The sequence below is a fragment of the Haematobia irritans genome, chromosome 5 (assembly GCF_050003625.1).
Source record: "Haematobia irritans isolate KBUSLIRL chromosome 5, ASM5000362v1, whole genome shotgun sequence".
Taxonomy (NCBI): Eukaryota; Metazoa; Arthropoda; class Insecta; order Diptera; family Muscidae; genus Haematobia; species Haematobia irritans.
The window spans coordinates 6722885-6740241 of record NC_134401.1 but is presented as its reverse complement, the minus strand read 5'-3'; the positions used below and the strand labels follow the sequence as shown (position 1 = coordinate 6740241).

Below are 17357 nucleotides of genomic sequence, written 5' to 3'. Positions count from 1 at the left end.
AAAAAATATTAATTTTTTTTTAATTAACAATAGAACAATAGATTGTAATCGCAAATTAATTCTTTTATATTATTAAAATAATTAAATTAAAATAATTTTTAAAATATTTTTTGTAAATAAAAATATTTTAAAAATTCCAAAATGTTTAATTCAAAAATTAAAATATTTTTTTTAATTATATAAAAGCCTCTAACAATAGATTTCAACAATCTAACAATAGATTGCAATCGAAAATTAATTCTACAAATTTTCGATTGCAATATTTTATTAAGAAAATTCTATTCTTTTCTATTCTATTCTCGAATAATAGATTGCAATCGAAAATTAATTCTTTTATATTATTAAAAAAATTATTTTACTTTTTAAAATATTTTTTGAAAATAAAAATATTTTAAAAATTCCAAAATGGAAAATATTAATTGAATTCAAAAAATATTTTCTAAAATTAAAATATTTTTTAATTATATAAAAGCCTCTAACAATAGATTTCAATAGATTGCAATCGAAAATTAATTCTACAAATTTTCGTTTGTAATCTATTATTAAAAAAAAAATTATATTATTAAAAATATATATTTAATTTTTTTTTAAATATTTTTTGCAAATAAAAATATTTTAAAATTCCAAAGTGGAAAACATTTTTTTGAAAATCTATAAATTGAGCAATTCGTAGATTTGGAGAAGTGATCACTTTTTTTATAACACAAAAAAACGGACATGAGATCTAACCTCAAATCATGAGTATTTCCTATTTCATTATTTTTAAAACTTTCTTCTCCTTATTTATATCTTTTAGACCTTGTTTTTTTTTTTTTGAATATTTTCATTTCTTTTACTCAAAATGTATGATATTGTTTCTTTCTTCCTTAGCTAACATACAAATAATAATTCTCTGTTTTTTTGGGGAGGTTTTTTTTTGTCTCACCCCTTCTAGTCCTAAATTCTTATACAAATATAATACAAAATATTAAAAAAAAAACTGAAAATATTTATATAATAATTATAAATACTATATGCTTGGGCAATTTCCTACCACATATGTAAGTATATGATGAACTTAAACAATTGTGGTTCTTTCCGCTGAGGTAGTACACGTACTACTCCCACCAATACACACCAGTTGACATTTAATGTCATCTTTGGGTAACTCTCAGGAAGATATGGTCTCATAATTACCCGTGCTGCCCAATAAAGTACTAGTGGCTGCCAGCAGTGGTGATTGGGTGGTCGCCGTTGAGCTGCTGTAGGCTGAATGTGTACGCGGTGATGTCAGCAATGATTGGGCTGCACCAATTGTTATATTCCCCGAAGTCAGCGATGAGGTCAGCGCTGTTGGTATAGGACTTTGTTGCTGGTGATGTTGTTGCTGCCCATTGCTGTGATGATGGGGATGGGGCAGGGTACTGAAATTACCCGCTGTCAGTGTTAGACTACCCACTAGGCCACCACCGCTAGTGCCGCCGGCACTACTGTTCGTTTGTAACGAACCATTCGATTGACCACCCAGGAGCGGCATTGTACAGGTGGTGGTGGAGCCATAGGGCGATGTGGGTGATGTGCGTGTCTCATAAGCTGGCAAATAGGTGCGTCCTGGTATGCGTGTATAAATATTAGGTGGTGTCCTTGTGGACAATAGAGGTGGGGGTGCGGTATAGACTGGCCTTTGGGTAGCTGGGGCCCGCTGTGGGGTATTGTAGAGGCTAAAGGCGGGATTTGTTGTCAACGATAGTTCACCATACTGTAATGGAAAGATAATGGATATTGCACAAATTAAATTCTATTTAAAAAAAAATCTCTCATGTTAGAGAGAAAGAGAATGGTAAGAAACTAGCAAAAAAATTAATAATAACAAAATACAGGGAAAAAAGAATTGCTGATAATTTCTGCGGGCATAACTTGATGTAAAGTAAAACAGGGCTCTGAGATATGAGCTAAAGAAATATTAGGAAGGTTATAAAAAACATTTAAAAAAGACACAAAATTTTATTTCTAAAGTTTAACTTTGGTGGACATTTTTTTTATTATTTTGAATTTTTATTTTCTTTAAATTGTATGTGTTTTTTTGTTGTTGTAAAATTTAAGTTTTTATTTTTATTTTATTTGTCCTTATTTAATAGCCCTTTTGAAAAAAATACCTTCACGATTTGTCGTTAATATTAAAATAATTTATGAATGGATAACAGCAACTAATTAAAAGTGAGAATTCATTCAATATAAAATATTATGCAAGCTAAATTTGGACACCATTATGGCTATATTAAGGTGCTCGCATTTATCACAATGGACTGAATAGTATAAGTGAGCCTGAATCTTAATCGGGCTGCCACTTTAACCTAACCTAACCTAAGGTGCTCGCATATATTTTATATATATTTTTGCTGGGAATTATAAATATTTTCAATTTTTATTTTATATGTTTTTAGTGTTTTTATTAACTCAAAATATTATTTCTACAGTTTAATTTTGCTGGACATTGTTATTATTTGGAATTTTTATTTTATTTTATTTAACCCTTTTATGAACCTTACATTTCTTTTGTTTTTTTTTTTTTTTGTAATTTTAGTTTTTATTTTATGTGACCTCATTTAATAACCCTCTTGAAAAAAATACCTTCATGATTTGTTGTTAATATTAAAAAAGCTTATGAATGGATAACAGCAAATAATCCCTTACAAGCTATGGGAGTGACTATCTTCATTCTAGTACACAAAAAAAAAGAAACAAGATAATTAAATTCTCGTTGTTAATTGGAAAAGTTTTGTTTTGCCAACAAATAAAGTTGCTTGAAATCAATTATCACGTTGTTATGGCACATTTTTGCGTAGTAGTTAAGAGGATTAATTGGATATAATTTGAAAAAAAACAATAAAATTCATAATTATTGACAGTTGAAATATTGTTAGAAAAAAAAAGTATGGGTGTTCATCTACTCAACTAATGAACTTAAGGTTTAAAAATCTAAAAGTTGACAATTGGTAATCAGTTTCTATGAAACTAGCAGAAATGGGAGTTAAGGAGTGTACCAAAATGATTTTTGTTTTTTTAAGTCAACGATAAACGATTATGTGATACCCTACACCAACAATTTAATAGGAAGTGTTACGAGGATTCTAACTTTGTTTAATCATTTCGGAAGATATATTCACTGACGTAATGGGAATTCCCAAAAAATAATTTGGAAGTTCTTCTAAAGGCACAACTTCAAAAGCACTTCCGAAAATGGCCTCGTAAAGATAGTCTATATTTTAACTACATACACTCAAAAAAAAAGTTTACTTGGACCCAAAGATTTTGTCTTTCCTTTAATGTTTTTGGTATTGATTCCGAGCCAAAGATGCGGTCTCTTTAAAGTAAGGAAATTTTTTTGCGACCAATCTGGCTTTAAATCTAGGATCTATACAGGCTTTAAATCTAGTATCGATACAGATCTCATTTCGAATCTTCATTCTATTTTTCCGGTATATTAATAAAGCTATTCACGTACAAAGAAATGCCAGTTTAAAAACCCAACTTATGACGGATGGGAGCCACCGTGGTGCAATGGTTAGGATGCCCGCCTTGCATACACAAGGTCGTGGGTTCGATTCCTGCTTCGACCGAACACCAAAAAGTTTTTCAGCGGTGGATTATCCCACCTCAGTAATGCTGGTGACATTTCTGAGGGTTTCAAAGCTTCTCTAAGTGGTTTCACTGCAATGTGGAACGCCGTTCGGACTCGGCTATAAAAAGGAGGTCCCTTGTCATTGAGCTTAACATCGAATCGGGCAGCACTCAGTGATAAGAGAGAAGTTCACCAATGTGGTATCACAATGGACTGAATAGTCTAAGTGAGCCTGATACTTCGGGCTGCCACCTAACCTAACCTAACCTAACCTAACCTATGACGGATACTTCGAAGTAAAAAATATTTTCTTAATTCCAAAAAAAAACTTTAAACCAAAGATGCTAAATCCTCAAAATCAGTCTTAACCTATATATGGAACGTTTTTATCATAAAACCGAAGATTCAATATTTTAGTTAATTTAAGGACGATTTTTTAAATCAAAAATGTGTTTCCTTACTTTAAGGACAAATTGCCTTAGTTTAAAGACATGCAACTTTAACGAAGGGACGCAAATTTTCAAAAAGTGTGTCCTAAATTTATTGAAACAATTTTTGAAGCAAAGATTTTAAACTTTCTTTGAATTAAAATTTCATTATTTTAAAGAAATTTGTCCTTAATAGTGTGTATTAATAGTGAGCATCCTAAAATTGAGGTTGCGTAATCTTTAATATCACGTAAATATTTTTTTCAGTGCTATAAGTTCTTTTAAGTCAATTTTTTTATAACTTGTTTCTTGCCATATTTTTAATGGGTAATTTTAATTTGTTTTTGTTTCAAATAGATTAAAAACAGAGTAAGAACTTATAAAATGGAACAAATTATTCAAATTTTGTCGATAAAAATTCTAAATCCATTCTAGAAAAATTGTGAATTTTTGAAAATATTTGAGGTCAAACGTTTCACACAAACGTTTGAATGCATTAAAAATTACACAAAAATATTTATTTGGAAAAATATCACGAACATTTTTTAATTCACATCCAAAACACTGAATTCAGATCACACCCTAAAAAGTGATTCAAATTCAGTGCAGCGGCTGTTGAAATGGTGGACATCCGTTCTATGACAGCCCCAAGTTAAATTCATCGCTTCTGTGCCAATTTTGCACCACTTCCGGATCCAAAAAGAACATTTTCAATACTTTGTTGGCGACGCTTTTTTTGCTGGGTTATTAAGCAACCTAAATTTGTAGATACTGTTGAAGAAATATTGACACATTGTGCTACTCTTCAATTTAGTGAATTTCTATTTTGTTCCAAATGCTATCGGTGTATTAGAAAATAATCGAATTTACGAGTCCAACATTATATACGTCATTATTTTTTTTGCGGATGCCATAGTATTAAAGCAGACACATGTATCGCCTGAAAGTATGCAACGAAATGTTTTTTTAAGTAGCGATTTTCGCTAGAATGAATATAAAATCATCATTGTTAGGCTATTGAAAATATTTGAGGTCAAACGTTTTAGACAAGCGTTTGAATGCATTGAAAATTATACAAAAATATTTATTTGGAAAAATATCACAAAAATTTTTTAATTCAGATCCAAAACACTGAATTGTGATCAAACCCTAAAAAGTGATTCAAATTCAGTGCAGCGGCTGTTGATATGGTGGACATCCGTTCTATGAGAGCCCCAAGTTAAATTCATCGCTTTTGTCAATTTTGTTGGCGACGCGTTTTTTGCTACATTATTAAGCAACCTAAATTTGTAGATACTGTTGAAAAAATATTGACACATTGTGTTACTCTTCAATTTAGTGAATTTCTATTTTGTTCCAAATGCTATCGGTGTATTAGAAAATAATCGAATTTATTAGTTCAATTCTTTCGGATACCATAGTATTAAAGCAGACGCATGTATCGCCTGAAAGTATGCAACGAAAATGTTCTTTTCTTTAAGGAGCGATTTTCGCTGGAATGAATATAAAATCATAATTTTCAATTTAGTGAATTTGGAACAAAATCCAAATGCTGTCGGTATATTAGAAAATAATCGAATTTATTAGTCCAACATTATACTTTTTCTTTCGGATACCATTGTATTAAAGCAGACACATGTATCGCCTGAAAGTATGCAACGAAAATTTTCTTTTCGTTAAGGAGCGATTTTCGCTGGAATGAATATAAAATCATAATTTTTAGGCTCATTTCAAAACAAAAGTGATTTCAAAATTTTACAGAAAAATAACTTTTATAAAAAAATTATTTTAATGTTAGCGTGATAGGCTTTTTAGGCTTTTGTTCTGTAAAAAAAGATTTATTTTATTAAATCTGTGCCACGTTTTGTTTGACTCATTGCAAATAAGTGTGTAACATTTACATCTTTTATAGCAATGTTGGGTAAATTTGAGTTTTCCATCGAGTCGGTTTGACTTACATTATTTCTTTCCACATTTTTTTTTTTTTAAATGGCCATCAGTGCAAAACAAAATCACAAGTCACCATAAAACTTCATAAAATACACGAACCCTCAATTACAAATGTTCATGTATGGTAAATCGGAAATACAAATTTTGGACATTTCTCACTTAGAAAATAAAACAATAACATAAAACAAAGTTCCAAAAAACCACATATTGTTTTTATGACTTCTAAACATTTAACCTTTTGGCAACAAAATAAACATAACTTTCTTACGTGCCCATGTAATAGCCAGGAAATAACCTCAGTTTCAAGTGAATATTGTTGTAGGTGCGCTAACTTGACAAACTTACAAAAAATAACCATAGAATTTTTAACAAAAAAGAAATAAATAAATGGGCCTACAACAAAAAAGTAAATTCGATTTTTTTTCTCTTTCTATTTATAAAGCCCATATTTTTTAACAATGGAAACAAGAAACTCCAACCCTATGCTTATAAATATATAGTTTGAAATATGTAACCAAACCATGGCTATAGGACTTGTGTCAATAACTTGACGTGTCAATTTATTGCAAAAACTTGGGAACAAGCATCATCCCTAGCCACCCCACCCCCTTCCAAAAAAAAAATAATAAAATGACATAGACCAAAAAAAAGAGAAATTCCCTGCTACTCCTCTTTATGGCAAAACCAAAAAAAAATGGCAACCAATAAGTATTAAAGTTTAAAAGCCACTTGCTATATGTTCAGGTGCTGTGAAAACGGAAACGGAAATTGTAACAAACATGTAGGTAGAGCAGCCAGCGAATTGATGGTGCCAGTTGACGACGGTGGTGTCTATGTCAAAAGCTTTTTACAACATTTTGCATAAATTGTTTATGGGTAAACGTTCAATTCGTTCGCCTAGATATGGATGGGGGAGGGGGGCTGAGCAAGATTGAATGGTTTTTATAGGTATTTGTCTTCTATTCTTTCTACCCTCTTTCTGGCGATTTTTATCCTTTATCATAGAAATATGTATAAATATTTAAGTCACGTTTTGTATTAGACACATAAACTGATACCTGGCCGAAGGAAATATCACAAAAAGGAAGAAGGTAAGAAAGAGCATTTTAAAAAGAAAAAAAAAAGAAATTCTCAAAATGACTAGGCCTAGTCAAGAAATTTATTCAAAATCTTAAAAGCAATTTACTATCAAAATCAAAAACCCCCTCAAAAACTTTAAAAGTCTTCCTATAGAATACAAAAGATTTGCAGTTAACTGCATATTTGAAAACTATAAAAAAAAAACTTTCATAAGCTTCTTTGAATATTTGCAAAATAATAAAACAAATGCATCCTAAAAGTATACATTGAATTTTATACAATGTAAATCCCTAAAGTATTTTATGAATGTTATTTTAAAAGTTAAATTGTTCATAAAGAAGTAAAATAGCACTAGTTTAAATATTTTATGCTTTCCAAAAAACACAAAAAAAACTAAGAGATTTTTAGAAAAATATTTTCCTTGAAAAGAATCCAACCACTTATTTTGGAATACCAACTTATATAAAATTCAAATATTTAATATCATAAAAACCTTAATTCATAAACAATTTTTTTAACACTAACTACAACTCTAAGTTATCATATTCATTTTCGTAATTTTTCAGCAGTGAGGATACAAATGAACACATACATTATAATGCTCGAATTCATGTAATCCTTTTGAGGCAACCAAAAGACACTGGCCTTTTTCCTCTGTACAAACAAAATTATATATGGAATGTATTTAATTGTTGTACATTTTTATGCATATTTTCACATGCATGTTCTTTAAATTACTTTTCATATATGAACAAAAAAAAAAAAACAAATGAACATAGTTTGTGTGAAATATTAAGAATAGGATTTTCGTACAATGTAACAAAAAACATGGTAATAGCAAAGTATATTTTGTACATTCCTAAAAGTATGCAATAGTTTTGTTGAAATTACTTAAAAAAAGAAACAAGCAAAAAAAGTATATACGCACATACGTAAGGAATTTGAAAACATATAGACAATTTTTACGTCTGGTAGAGTTACGGAAATTAATAATTTTAGCTCAATATTCTTGAGCCAACGATGCTCCATAAAAAAAAAAACTCGAGGCTATTTGATATTTTAGTGGGCAGAGAATGAGTTTCTTTTAATTTGGAGACAACAAGAAGCCGTACTGGGCCCAATGTGTTACCGAGACAAAATGGGTGGTTACATTGTAGTGTCAAATTCGCCCCGTTTTTCAAGCGTTAACAATTTTGGGCCACTAAATGCCACGATGTGGTTCTCTAAACTAATTCTGTTTTTAATGAACAGATTTTGTACATGTGGATCCAGGATACATGACGCCTGAAGATATGCAACGGAAATTGTCTGTAGTAGGTAAACTGGGGTGTTTACTAAAATGTTAATTTTAGGGTTTGATTTTCAATGAAATAGCCATAAAATGATTGTTGGGTTCATTTTGATCAAATTAAAGAAAAAAAAATCGTAGAAAAAAAAAATTAAAATGCTTTTAATTCGTATTTTTAATTCAAATGTATACCACTTTTGTTTTTTAAATAATGTGCCAGGAATTTCCAATGATAAAGCTGGTGATATAACCCAGTGAGATGGCATGGGGAAAGAACCCAGTTTCATGTCAACTACCTAAAAAACCCAGTTCCAAGTCAACTATCTGAAGAACCCAGTTCCATGTTAACTACCTTCTGGCCTTATAGGATATGTGAGGCCTAAAGATATGCAATGAAAATTGTCTATAGTAGGTAAACTGTGTTCTCTACTGAACTGATGATTTTCGATAAAACAGAGATAAAATGATTGCTGGGTTTATTTTGATCCAATTTGAAATAAAAACAATTTCAAAATTTCGTAGAAAAAAATTAATAAAGTTCATTTATTTCGCTTTTTTATACAAATAAATGCAACTTAAAAAAAAATAATGGGCCAGGTATTTTCACCAATAAATCTGATGATATAAGCTAGTGCGATATCACGAGGAAAGACCCAAGTTCAATTTCAACTTCCTATTGGCGCCTGAAGATAGACAACGAAAATTATTTGTCCTTTCAGAAATTTTCGATGGAACAGAAATAAAATGATTGATGGGTTTATTTTGATCGACTTCGAAACATCAAAATTTGGGAAAAAAATTAAATCCAATTAATTGGTATTTTATACACAAATGTGTACCAAGTATTTAAAAATAATTTGCCAGGAATTTTCAAAAACAAAGCTGGTGGCTTAAGCTAGTGAGATATCATGGGGAAAGAACCAAATTCAATTTCAACTTCCTAGTGCAATAACTTTTGTACATTTGGATCCATAATATATGACACCTGAAGATATGCAACGAAAATTGTCTATAGTAGGTAAACCGGGTTCTCTACTGAACTGTCAATTGCAGCAATTGAATTTCGATGAAATAGAGACAAAATGATTATTTTTGATAGAGATAAAAAAAAACGATTTAAAAATTTTGTGGAGAAAAGTTTATTTAATTCATAGTTTTTAGACAAATATGCGCCACTCATTTAAAAAGAATTTCCCAGGAATTTTCACCGAAAAGGCTGGTGGTATAATCTACTGAAATGTCGAGAGGAAAGAACCAAATTCCATTTAAACTTCCTACAGGATACGTGACGCCTGAATATATGCAACGAAAATTGTCTATAACTTCAGAAATTTGAAATTTGATCGAATTTGAAAAAGACGAATTCAAACTAAAACAAATAGAAAATCCTTTTTCTGCGTTTTTTACACAAATGTATGGCAGTGAAATATCATGGGGGAAAGAACCAAAATGCATTAAAACTCTCTACTGGGCTTAAATGATACGTGACGCCCAAAAGATATGCAATGAAAATTGTATGTAGTAGCTAAAACGGGATCTCTCTACTGAAGTTTTAATTTCAGGAATGCAGTTTCAATGAAATAGTGATAAAATGATTGTTGGATTTATTTTGGTCCAATTTGAAAATAAAACGACTTCAAATTCGTATACTTTTTTATACAAATTAGTGTCACGTTTTTAAAAAATAATGTGCCAGGAATTTTCAACTCAAGGGTGATGGTATAAGCCCGTGAGATATCATGGGGAAAGAACCAAGTTTTCAACTTCCTACTGGCCCAATAATTTGTTTTAGTACAGCCTTACGATATTATGAAATTAAAATATTTCCATATCTCAGGAAAAATGTTCTTAATCTAATGTATACCCAATGATGCTCCATCTATTTTTAAACATATTTATTTTTCATAGACCCCCATAGCATCCTAATGTGAATAGTATAATTATGTCCAGATATTTTTTGTTTTTTTGAATTGGCTTTTCATTTTCCACTGATCCAAAAACTCGTCATAGCCTTACGATTGTTTTAAAATAAAATGGAAATCCATTTTCCCAAGAAAAAGTTCCTAACTCAAGTGTTTGCCTAAATGTAGGCTTTATTTATTTTAAAATATTCACCGCCATTTTCACAAGGCTCCGTGCTAAAAATTGTTCAGTTGAAGATAACCGGAGAGAAGATATTCCCATTTTTTTTGTTAACCGGCACCATAACATGTTTGCAGCAAACATGTTATGGTCGCAGCAAACACGTTATTTGTGACATATTATGTTTGCAGCAGACATGTTATAACATGTCTGCTGCAAAAATAACATGTTTGCTGCAAAAATAACATGTTTGCTGCAAACATAATATGTTTGCTGCAAACATAATATGTCACAAATAACGTGTTTGCTGCGACCATAACATGTTTGCTGCAAACATGTTATGGTTACAGGAAACATATTATGTTTGCAACAATCATAACATTTTTGCTGCAACCATAATATGTTATGTACCAAACATAATATGTTTGCAGCAAACATGTTATTTTTGACTTATTATGTTTGCAACAAACATATTATGTTTGCAGCAAACATGTTATGGTTGCAACAAACATATTATGTTTGCAGTTTTCACGTGTAAAAATGTGAATATGACCTATTATTTCACTGTCTACCTATATATAAGTAGTTTTCGCCACATGAACCGGAATTGAGACCGGAAAAGCAAAGACTTTTTAAGACAAATCAATAGCAAATACAAATTGCCAATAGGCAATGACACAACAAGAGGTCCAAATAGCAACTTAACACGCACAGACCTCATATACAATACATCAAACTACCATTCGATTATAGGTAATACTTAGCAGACGGCCATAACTACTCAATACAAATAAACAAACTCTAGAGTATATTTCAGTTAACTAGGACTAAAGAATTCTCGGAGACTCACGTACAAGTGACAAATCAAAAACACAAAATAGTCAATAAATACATTTGTATTGTTCACAATATTGACACGATAAACAAATCCATTTTGAGTGAGACACGTGTATGTGAACGAAGTAGTAGAATGGGAAAATAGAAGGAGGGGGAAAAGATTAAAACATATTATGGTTACAAGAAACATAATATGTTTGCAGCAAACATGTTATTTTTGACATAATATGTTTGCAGCAAACATGTTATTTTTGACATATTATGTTTGCAGCAAACATGTTATGGTTGCAACAAACATATTATGTTTGCAACAAACATGTTATGTTTGCAACAAACATATTATGTTTGCAGCAAGCATGTTATGGTTGCAAAAAACATATTATTTTTGCAGCAAACATGTTATGGTTGCAGCAATCATATTATGTTTGAAGCAAACATGTTATGGTTGCAGCATAGCATATTATGGTTTCTGCAAACATATTATCGTTGCAGCAAACAAATTATAGTTGCAGAAAACATGCTATTTTTGGGTCAACAATATTATGGTTGCAGCAATCATAATATGTTTGCGGCAGCCATAATATGTGTGCAGCAAACATATTATGGTTACAAGAAACATATTATGTTTGCAGCAAACATGTTATATTTGGTGCCAAACATATTATGTTTGCAACAAACATATTATGTTTGCAGCAAACATGTTATGTTTGCAACAAACATATTATATTTGCAACAAACATGTTATGGTTGCAGCAACATATTATGTTTGAAGCAAACATGTTATGGTTGCAGCGATCATATTATGTTTGAAGCAAACATGTTATGGTTGCAGCATAGCATATTATGGTTTCCGCAACCATATTATAGTTGCAGCAAACAAATTATAGTTGCAGAAAACATGCTATTTTTGGGTCAACAATATTATGGTTGCAGCAATCATAATATGTTTGCGGCAGCCATAATATGTGTGCAGCAAACATATTATGGTTACAAGAAACATATTATGTTTGCAGCAAACATGTTATTTTTGGTGCCAAACATATTATGTTTGCAACAATCATAATGTGTTTGCTGCAACCATAATATGTTATGTACCAAACATAATATGTTTGCAGCAAACATGTTATTTTTGACATATTATGTTTGCAGCAAACATGTTATGGTTGCAACAAACATATTATGTTTGCAACAAACATGTTATGTTTGCAACAAACATATTATGTTTGCAGCAAGCATGTTATGGTTGCAAAAAACATATTATTTTTGCAGCAAACATGTTATGGTTGCAGCAATCATATTATGTTTGAAGCAAACATGTTATGGTTGCAGCATAGCATATTATGGTTTCCGCAAACATATTATAGTTGCAGCAAACAAATTATAGTTGCAGAAAACATGCTATTTTTGGGTCAACAATATTATGGTTGCAGCAATCATAATATGTTTGCGGCAGCCATAATATGTGTGCAGCAAACATATTATGGTTACAAGAAACATATTATGTTTGCAGCAAACATGTTATATTTGGTGCCAAACATATTATGTTTGCAACAATCATAATATGTTTGCTGCAACCTAATTAAAAAACTGAGAGTTTTTGCCTGTTCAAAACATTTGCAACTATTATTAAGTGTCACATATGTTTGCAACAATCATAATATGTTTGCTGCAACCATAATATGTTTGCTGCAACCATAATATGTTATGTACCAAACATAATATGTTTGCAGCAAACATGTTATTTTTGACATATTATGTTTGCAGCAAACATGTTATGGTTGCAACAAACATATTATGTTTGTAGCAAACATGTTATGGTTGCAGCAAACATGTTATGGTTGCAGCATAGCATATTATGGTTTCCGCAAACATATTATAGTTGCAGCAAACAAATTATAGTTGCAGAAAACATGCTATTTTTGGGTCAACAATATTATGGTTGCAGCAATCATAATATGTTTGCGGCAGCCATAATATGTGTGCAGCAAACATATTATGGTTACAAGAAACATATTATGTTTGCAGAAAACCTGTTATTTTTGGTGCCAAACATATTATGTTTGCAACAATCATAATATGTTTGCTGCAACCTAATTAAAAAAAACTGAGAGTTTTTCCCTGTTCAAAACATTTGCAACTATTATTAAGTGTCACATATGTTTGCAACAATCATAACATGTTTGCTGCAACCATAAAATGTTATGTACCAAATATATTATGTTTGCAGCAAACATGTTATTTTTGACATATTATGTTTGCAGCAAACATGTTATGGTTGCAACAAACATATTATGTTTGCAGCAAACATGTTATGGTTGCAGCAAACAAATTATAGTTGCAGAGTTAACCGTAGAGAAGATATTCCCATTTTACTTTTTTGTTAACGGGCACTTAAAGCCTAACGGAACTACATGAAAATGACCGTAAATCAAATGTACGCCTAAATGTAGGCTATAAAATATATGTTATTAGGCATTTTTCTATATTAAATATACGAAAATAAATTTTCGTATATAAATAATTTGAGTTTTACCTAAAGCAGCAATATCGTCTTTATTTCTTAACTACACTTAGAAAAATCAATGATGCAAATTTCTATAATTAAGCACAAATTTATTTTCGGAATCATGAAGATTAAAATTTTTTTGGTAACTGTCTTATTTGTAAGATTTGTATTAAATTCATGTATTTCTATTCGAGACATTAAAGACACAAAAACCTATTCAATATAGCGGTAGATTGTCAAAGCTTCATTCATCAACAGTTTTCACGTGTAAAAATGTGAATATGACCTATTATTTCACTGTCTACCTATATATAAGTAGTTTTCGCCACATGAACCGGAATTGAGACCGGAAAAGCAAAGACTTTTTAAGACAAATCAATAGCAAATACAAATTGCCAATAGGCAATGACACAACAAGAGGTCCAAATAGCAACTTAACACGCACAGACCTCATATACAATACATCAAACTACCATTCGATTATAGGTAATACTTAGCAGACGGCCATAACTACTCAATACAAATAAACAAACTCTAGAGTATATTTCAGTTAACTAGGACTAAAGAATTCTCGGAGACTCACGTACAAGTGACAAATCAAAAACACAAAATAGTCAATAAATACATTTGTATTGTTCACAATATTGACACGATAAACAAATCCATTTTGAGTGAGACACGTGTATGTGAACGAAGTAGTAGAATGGGAAAATAGAAGGAGGGGGAAAAGATTAAAAGGTTTCAACAGCAAACCATTTATTAGGAAGAATATTAAGTAAGACCAAAACAAGTTACTATTTAAAGTTTTGAGAAAATAAAAAATAATAAATTCAATCATTTTTAAAAATACAAAAGTAGACATAAATTATAAAACAGAAGCTTAGCACAATGGTTAAATGTATCTACAATATTTTTTAAATGCCATATTTTTTTTTATATTTAAGTAAATATATTATTAAATATATTTATATTTAAATATATTATTTCCAATTCCGTTTCTATATATAAAAACGATTTTCTTAATCGTTGCCTACCTAAGCCTTAAAGTATGCAATACCAAATTTCCAAAAGAAGAAAATCTCTGAGCTATTATCATTTTACATATTTTTTAAACATCCTTATATCTCTTCAAACGTCTAGATTGAGCTAAAATATTATTATACCAACACCATCAAAAAATAAACACAGACACATTCATTCATTCACATATGTATAATGAAATTTTGTACGTGCTGTTTATCTTAAGATTTCTGGCACGCACTTCCGCTTTATGAAAATATCTTCTTGTTTCTTTCTTTTTTATTGTTTATTGCCATTATACAGGAAACATTAATGGCAAATGACCCTTATGTTATGACCCCTTCCAAAAATCCGCAAAGGAAAAAAGAAAAAGACAATTTGGCATGAGGGAAAATAAACCAAATGATGAATGTATGAAATAAAGGTAGTTGATTTGGCAAAACCAAAATCACAAACGTAGAATATATGCAAGATAATATAAAACTCGAATTGCATTTTTTGCATTGCACATAGAAATTTTTTAAAATTAAAAATAATGAAAATTTCTTAATAACAGTCCATAAATTGATTATCGTAGAAATATATATAAAATAATTGTTGGTTTTTTGATCGATTTTGAAAAAAAAAGAATTCAAAACTTTGTAGAAAAAAATATATATAAAACATTAATGGGAAATTACCCTTATGTTATGGCCCCTTCCAAAAAATCATAAAGGACAGAAGAAAATTTTGCAGGACGGAAAATAAAAATAAACCAAATGATGAAATAAAAGTAGTTGATTTGCCAAAAAGAAAAAATCACAAACATTTTTTCGTGGCACGTACCAGTGTTGCCAGGCGATTTTTGATTCTTCCCCCCAAATCTTAAGAAAAAAAACCTAAATTGGTCTAGGCTTTTTTCAAAAACCCCCAAAAATTTAAGAATGTAAAAAGTACAAAAAGGGGTCCCAAATTTCGTGAAAAAATCCTGTAGTGCTACACTTTAAAAATTAATTAAAAATTAATTAATTATATATATATATATATATATATATATATATATATATATATATATATATATATATATATATATATATATATATATATATATATATATATATATATATATATATATATATATATATATATATATATATATATATATATATATATATATATATATATATATATATATATATATATATATATATATATATTAAGTTTTCGTTTGATGCTAAAAAAGTTTCTCTTGAAGTAAAAAAAATTAATTTGCTCTTTAAGAAAATACTTTATAACAAAAGACAATTTCGTTTGTTTAAAATTTCATCCCTGAAGAAATTATTTAAAATCCCCTAAAAATCCCCTTAAATAAATTGTACCCCTAAAAATCCCCCCACACGTGAAAAAAAACCCTAAATTTAGGGGGAAAACCCCTAACCTGGCAACACTGGCACATACAAAATTTTTAAAATTAACAAGTATATACGGCCGTTAGTTCGGTCAGGCCGAATATTATATACCCTCCACCATGGATTGCGTAGGAACTTCTACCAAAGACGGTCATCCACAATTGAATTACTTGGATTGCGGCCAATGGCAGGGCATCTTAAAACTTCTTAACATCATCTTCAAAATTGTAAGTTAGTCCATGCGGGATATATTGTTGACAGTTATGTATAGGTAAGAAATTATTACAAACCGATATGAACTTTTGCGCGATAATTATAGAGCCAAAATTGAAATATGGGGTCGCTTTTTATGGGGGCTATCTATATACAATTATGAACACGAGTCTACCAAAAATAGCAGATTTTTTACATCATCTTCTTCTATTTACAATCATCTTCAGTGATGAGGCACATTTTCACCTCAGTGGATTCGTCAATAAACAGAATTGCCGCATTTGGGCGAATGAGCATCCAAGAGTGATTGTCGAAAAACTAATGCATCCACAAAGAGTGACTGTTTGGTGCGGTTTATGGGCTGGTGGCATCATCGGGCCGTATTTTTTCCAAAATGAGGCCGGTCAGGCAGTTACTGTGAATGGTGTTCGCTATGGTGAGATGATAACGAACTTTTTATGGCCCGAATTTGAAGATATGGATTTGGACGATACGTGGTTTCAGCAGGACGGTGCCACTTGCCAAACAGCTAACGAAACAATGGCTCTTTTGCGCAACAAATTAAATGGCCGTATTATCTCACGTAATGGCGATGTCAATTGGCCGCCAAGATCATGTGATTTGACACCGTTGGACTTTTTTCTTTGGGGTTATTTGAAAGAAAACGTGTACGTCGATAAGCCAGCAACAATTCAAGAGCTAAAGGATGAGATAATTCGGCACATTAACGGCATAGAACCTCCATTATGCCTCATCGTCATCGAAAATTTGGACCATCGGATGAAGGTGTGCCACCGAGGTCGCGGCGACCATTTGGCCCATATTTTGTTCCATACATAATTGAGTAATACCAATATATCATAATAAAATAAAATTACAATAATTTCCTAAATAGTTTGTGTTTTATTCAAAATCAACATCGGCCCTTGAAATTTTGACCACCCTTTAGAAATAAAATTTTGAC

General features: G+C 30.6%; 1 protein-coding gene across 1 annotated transcript in view; it reads right to left on the bottom strand.

Moving 5' to 3' along the window:
* Nucleotides 1-674: 674 nt before the first annotated feature.
* side-V (sidestep V) overlaps nt 675-17357 on the bottom strand; it is a 302304-nt gene continuing 285621 nt past the window's right edge. The window contains exon 14 of the mRNA XM_075312598.1: nt 675-1738. Coding sequence (XP_075168713.1) covers nt 1151-1738 — 588 coding nt within the window. The 3' untranslated portion in view covers nt 675-1150. The remainder of the gene's footprint in view (nt 1739-17357) is intronic.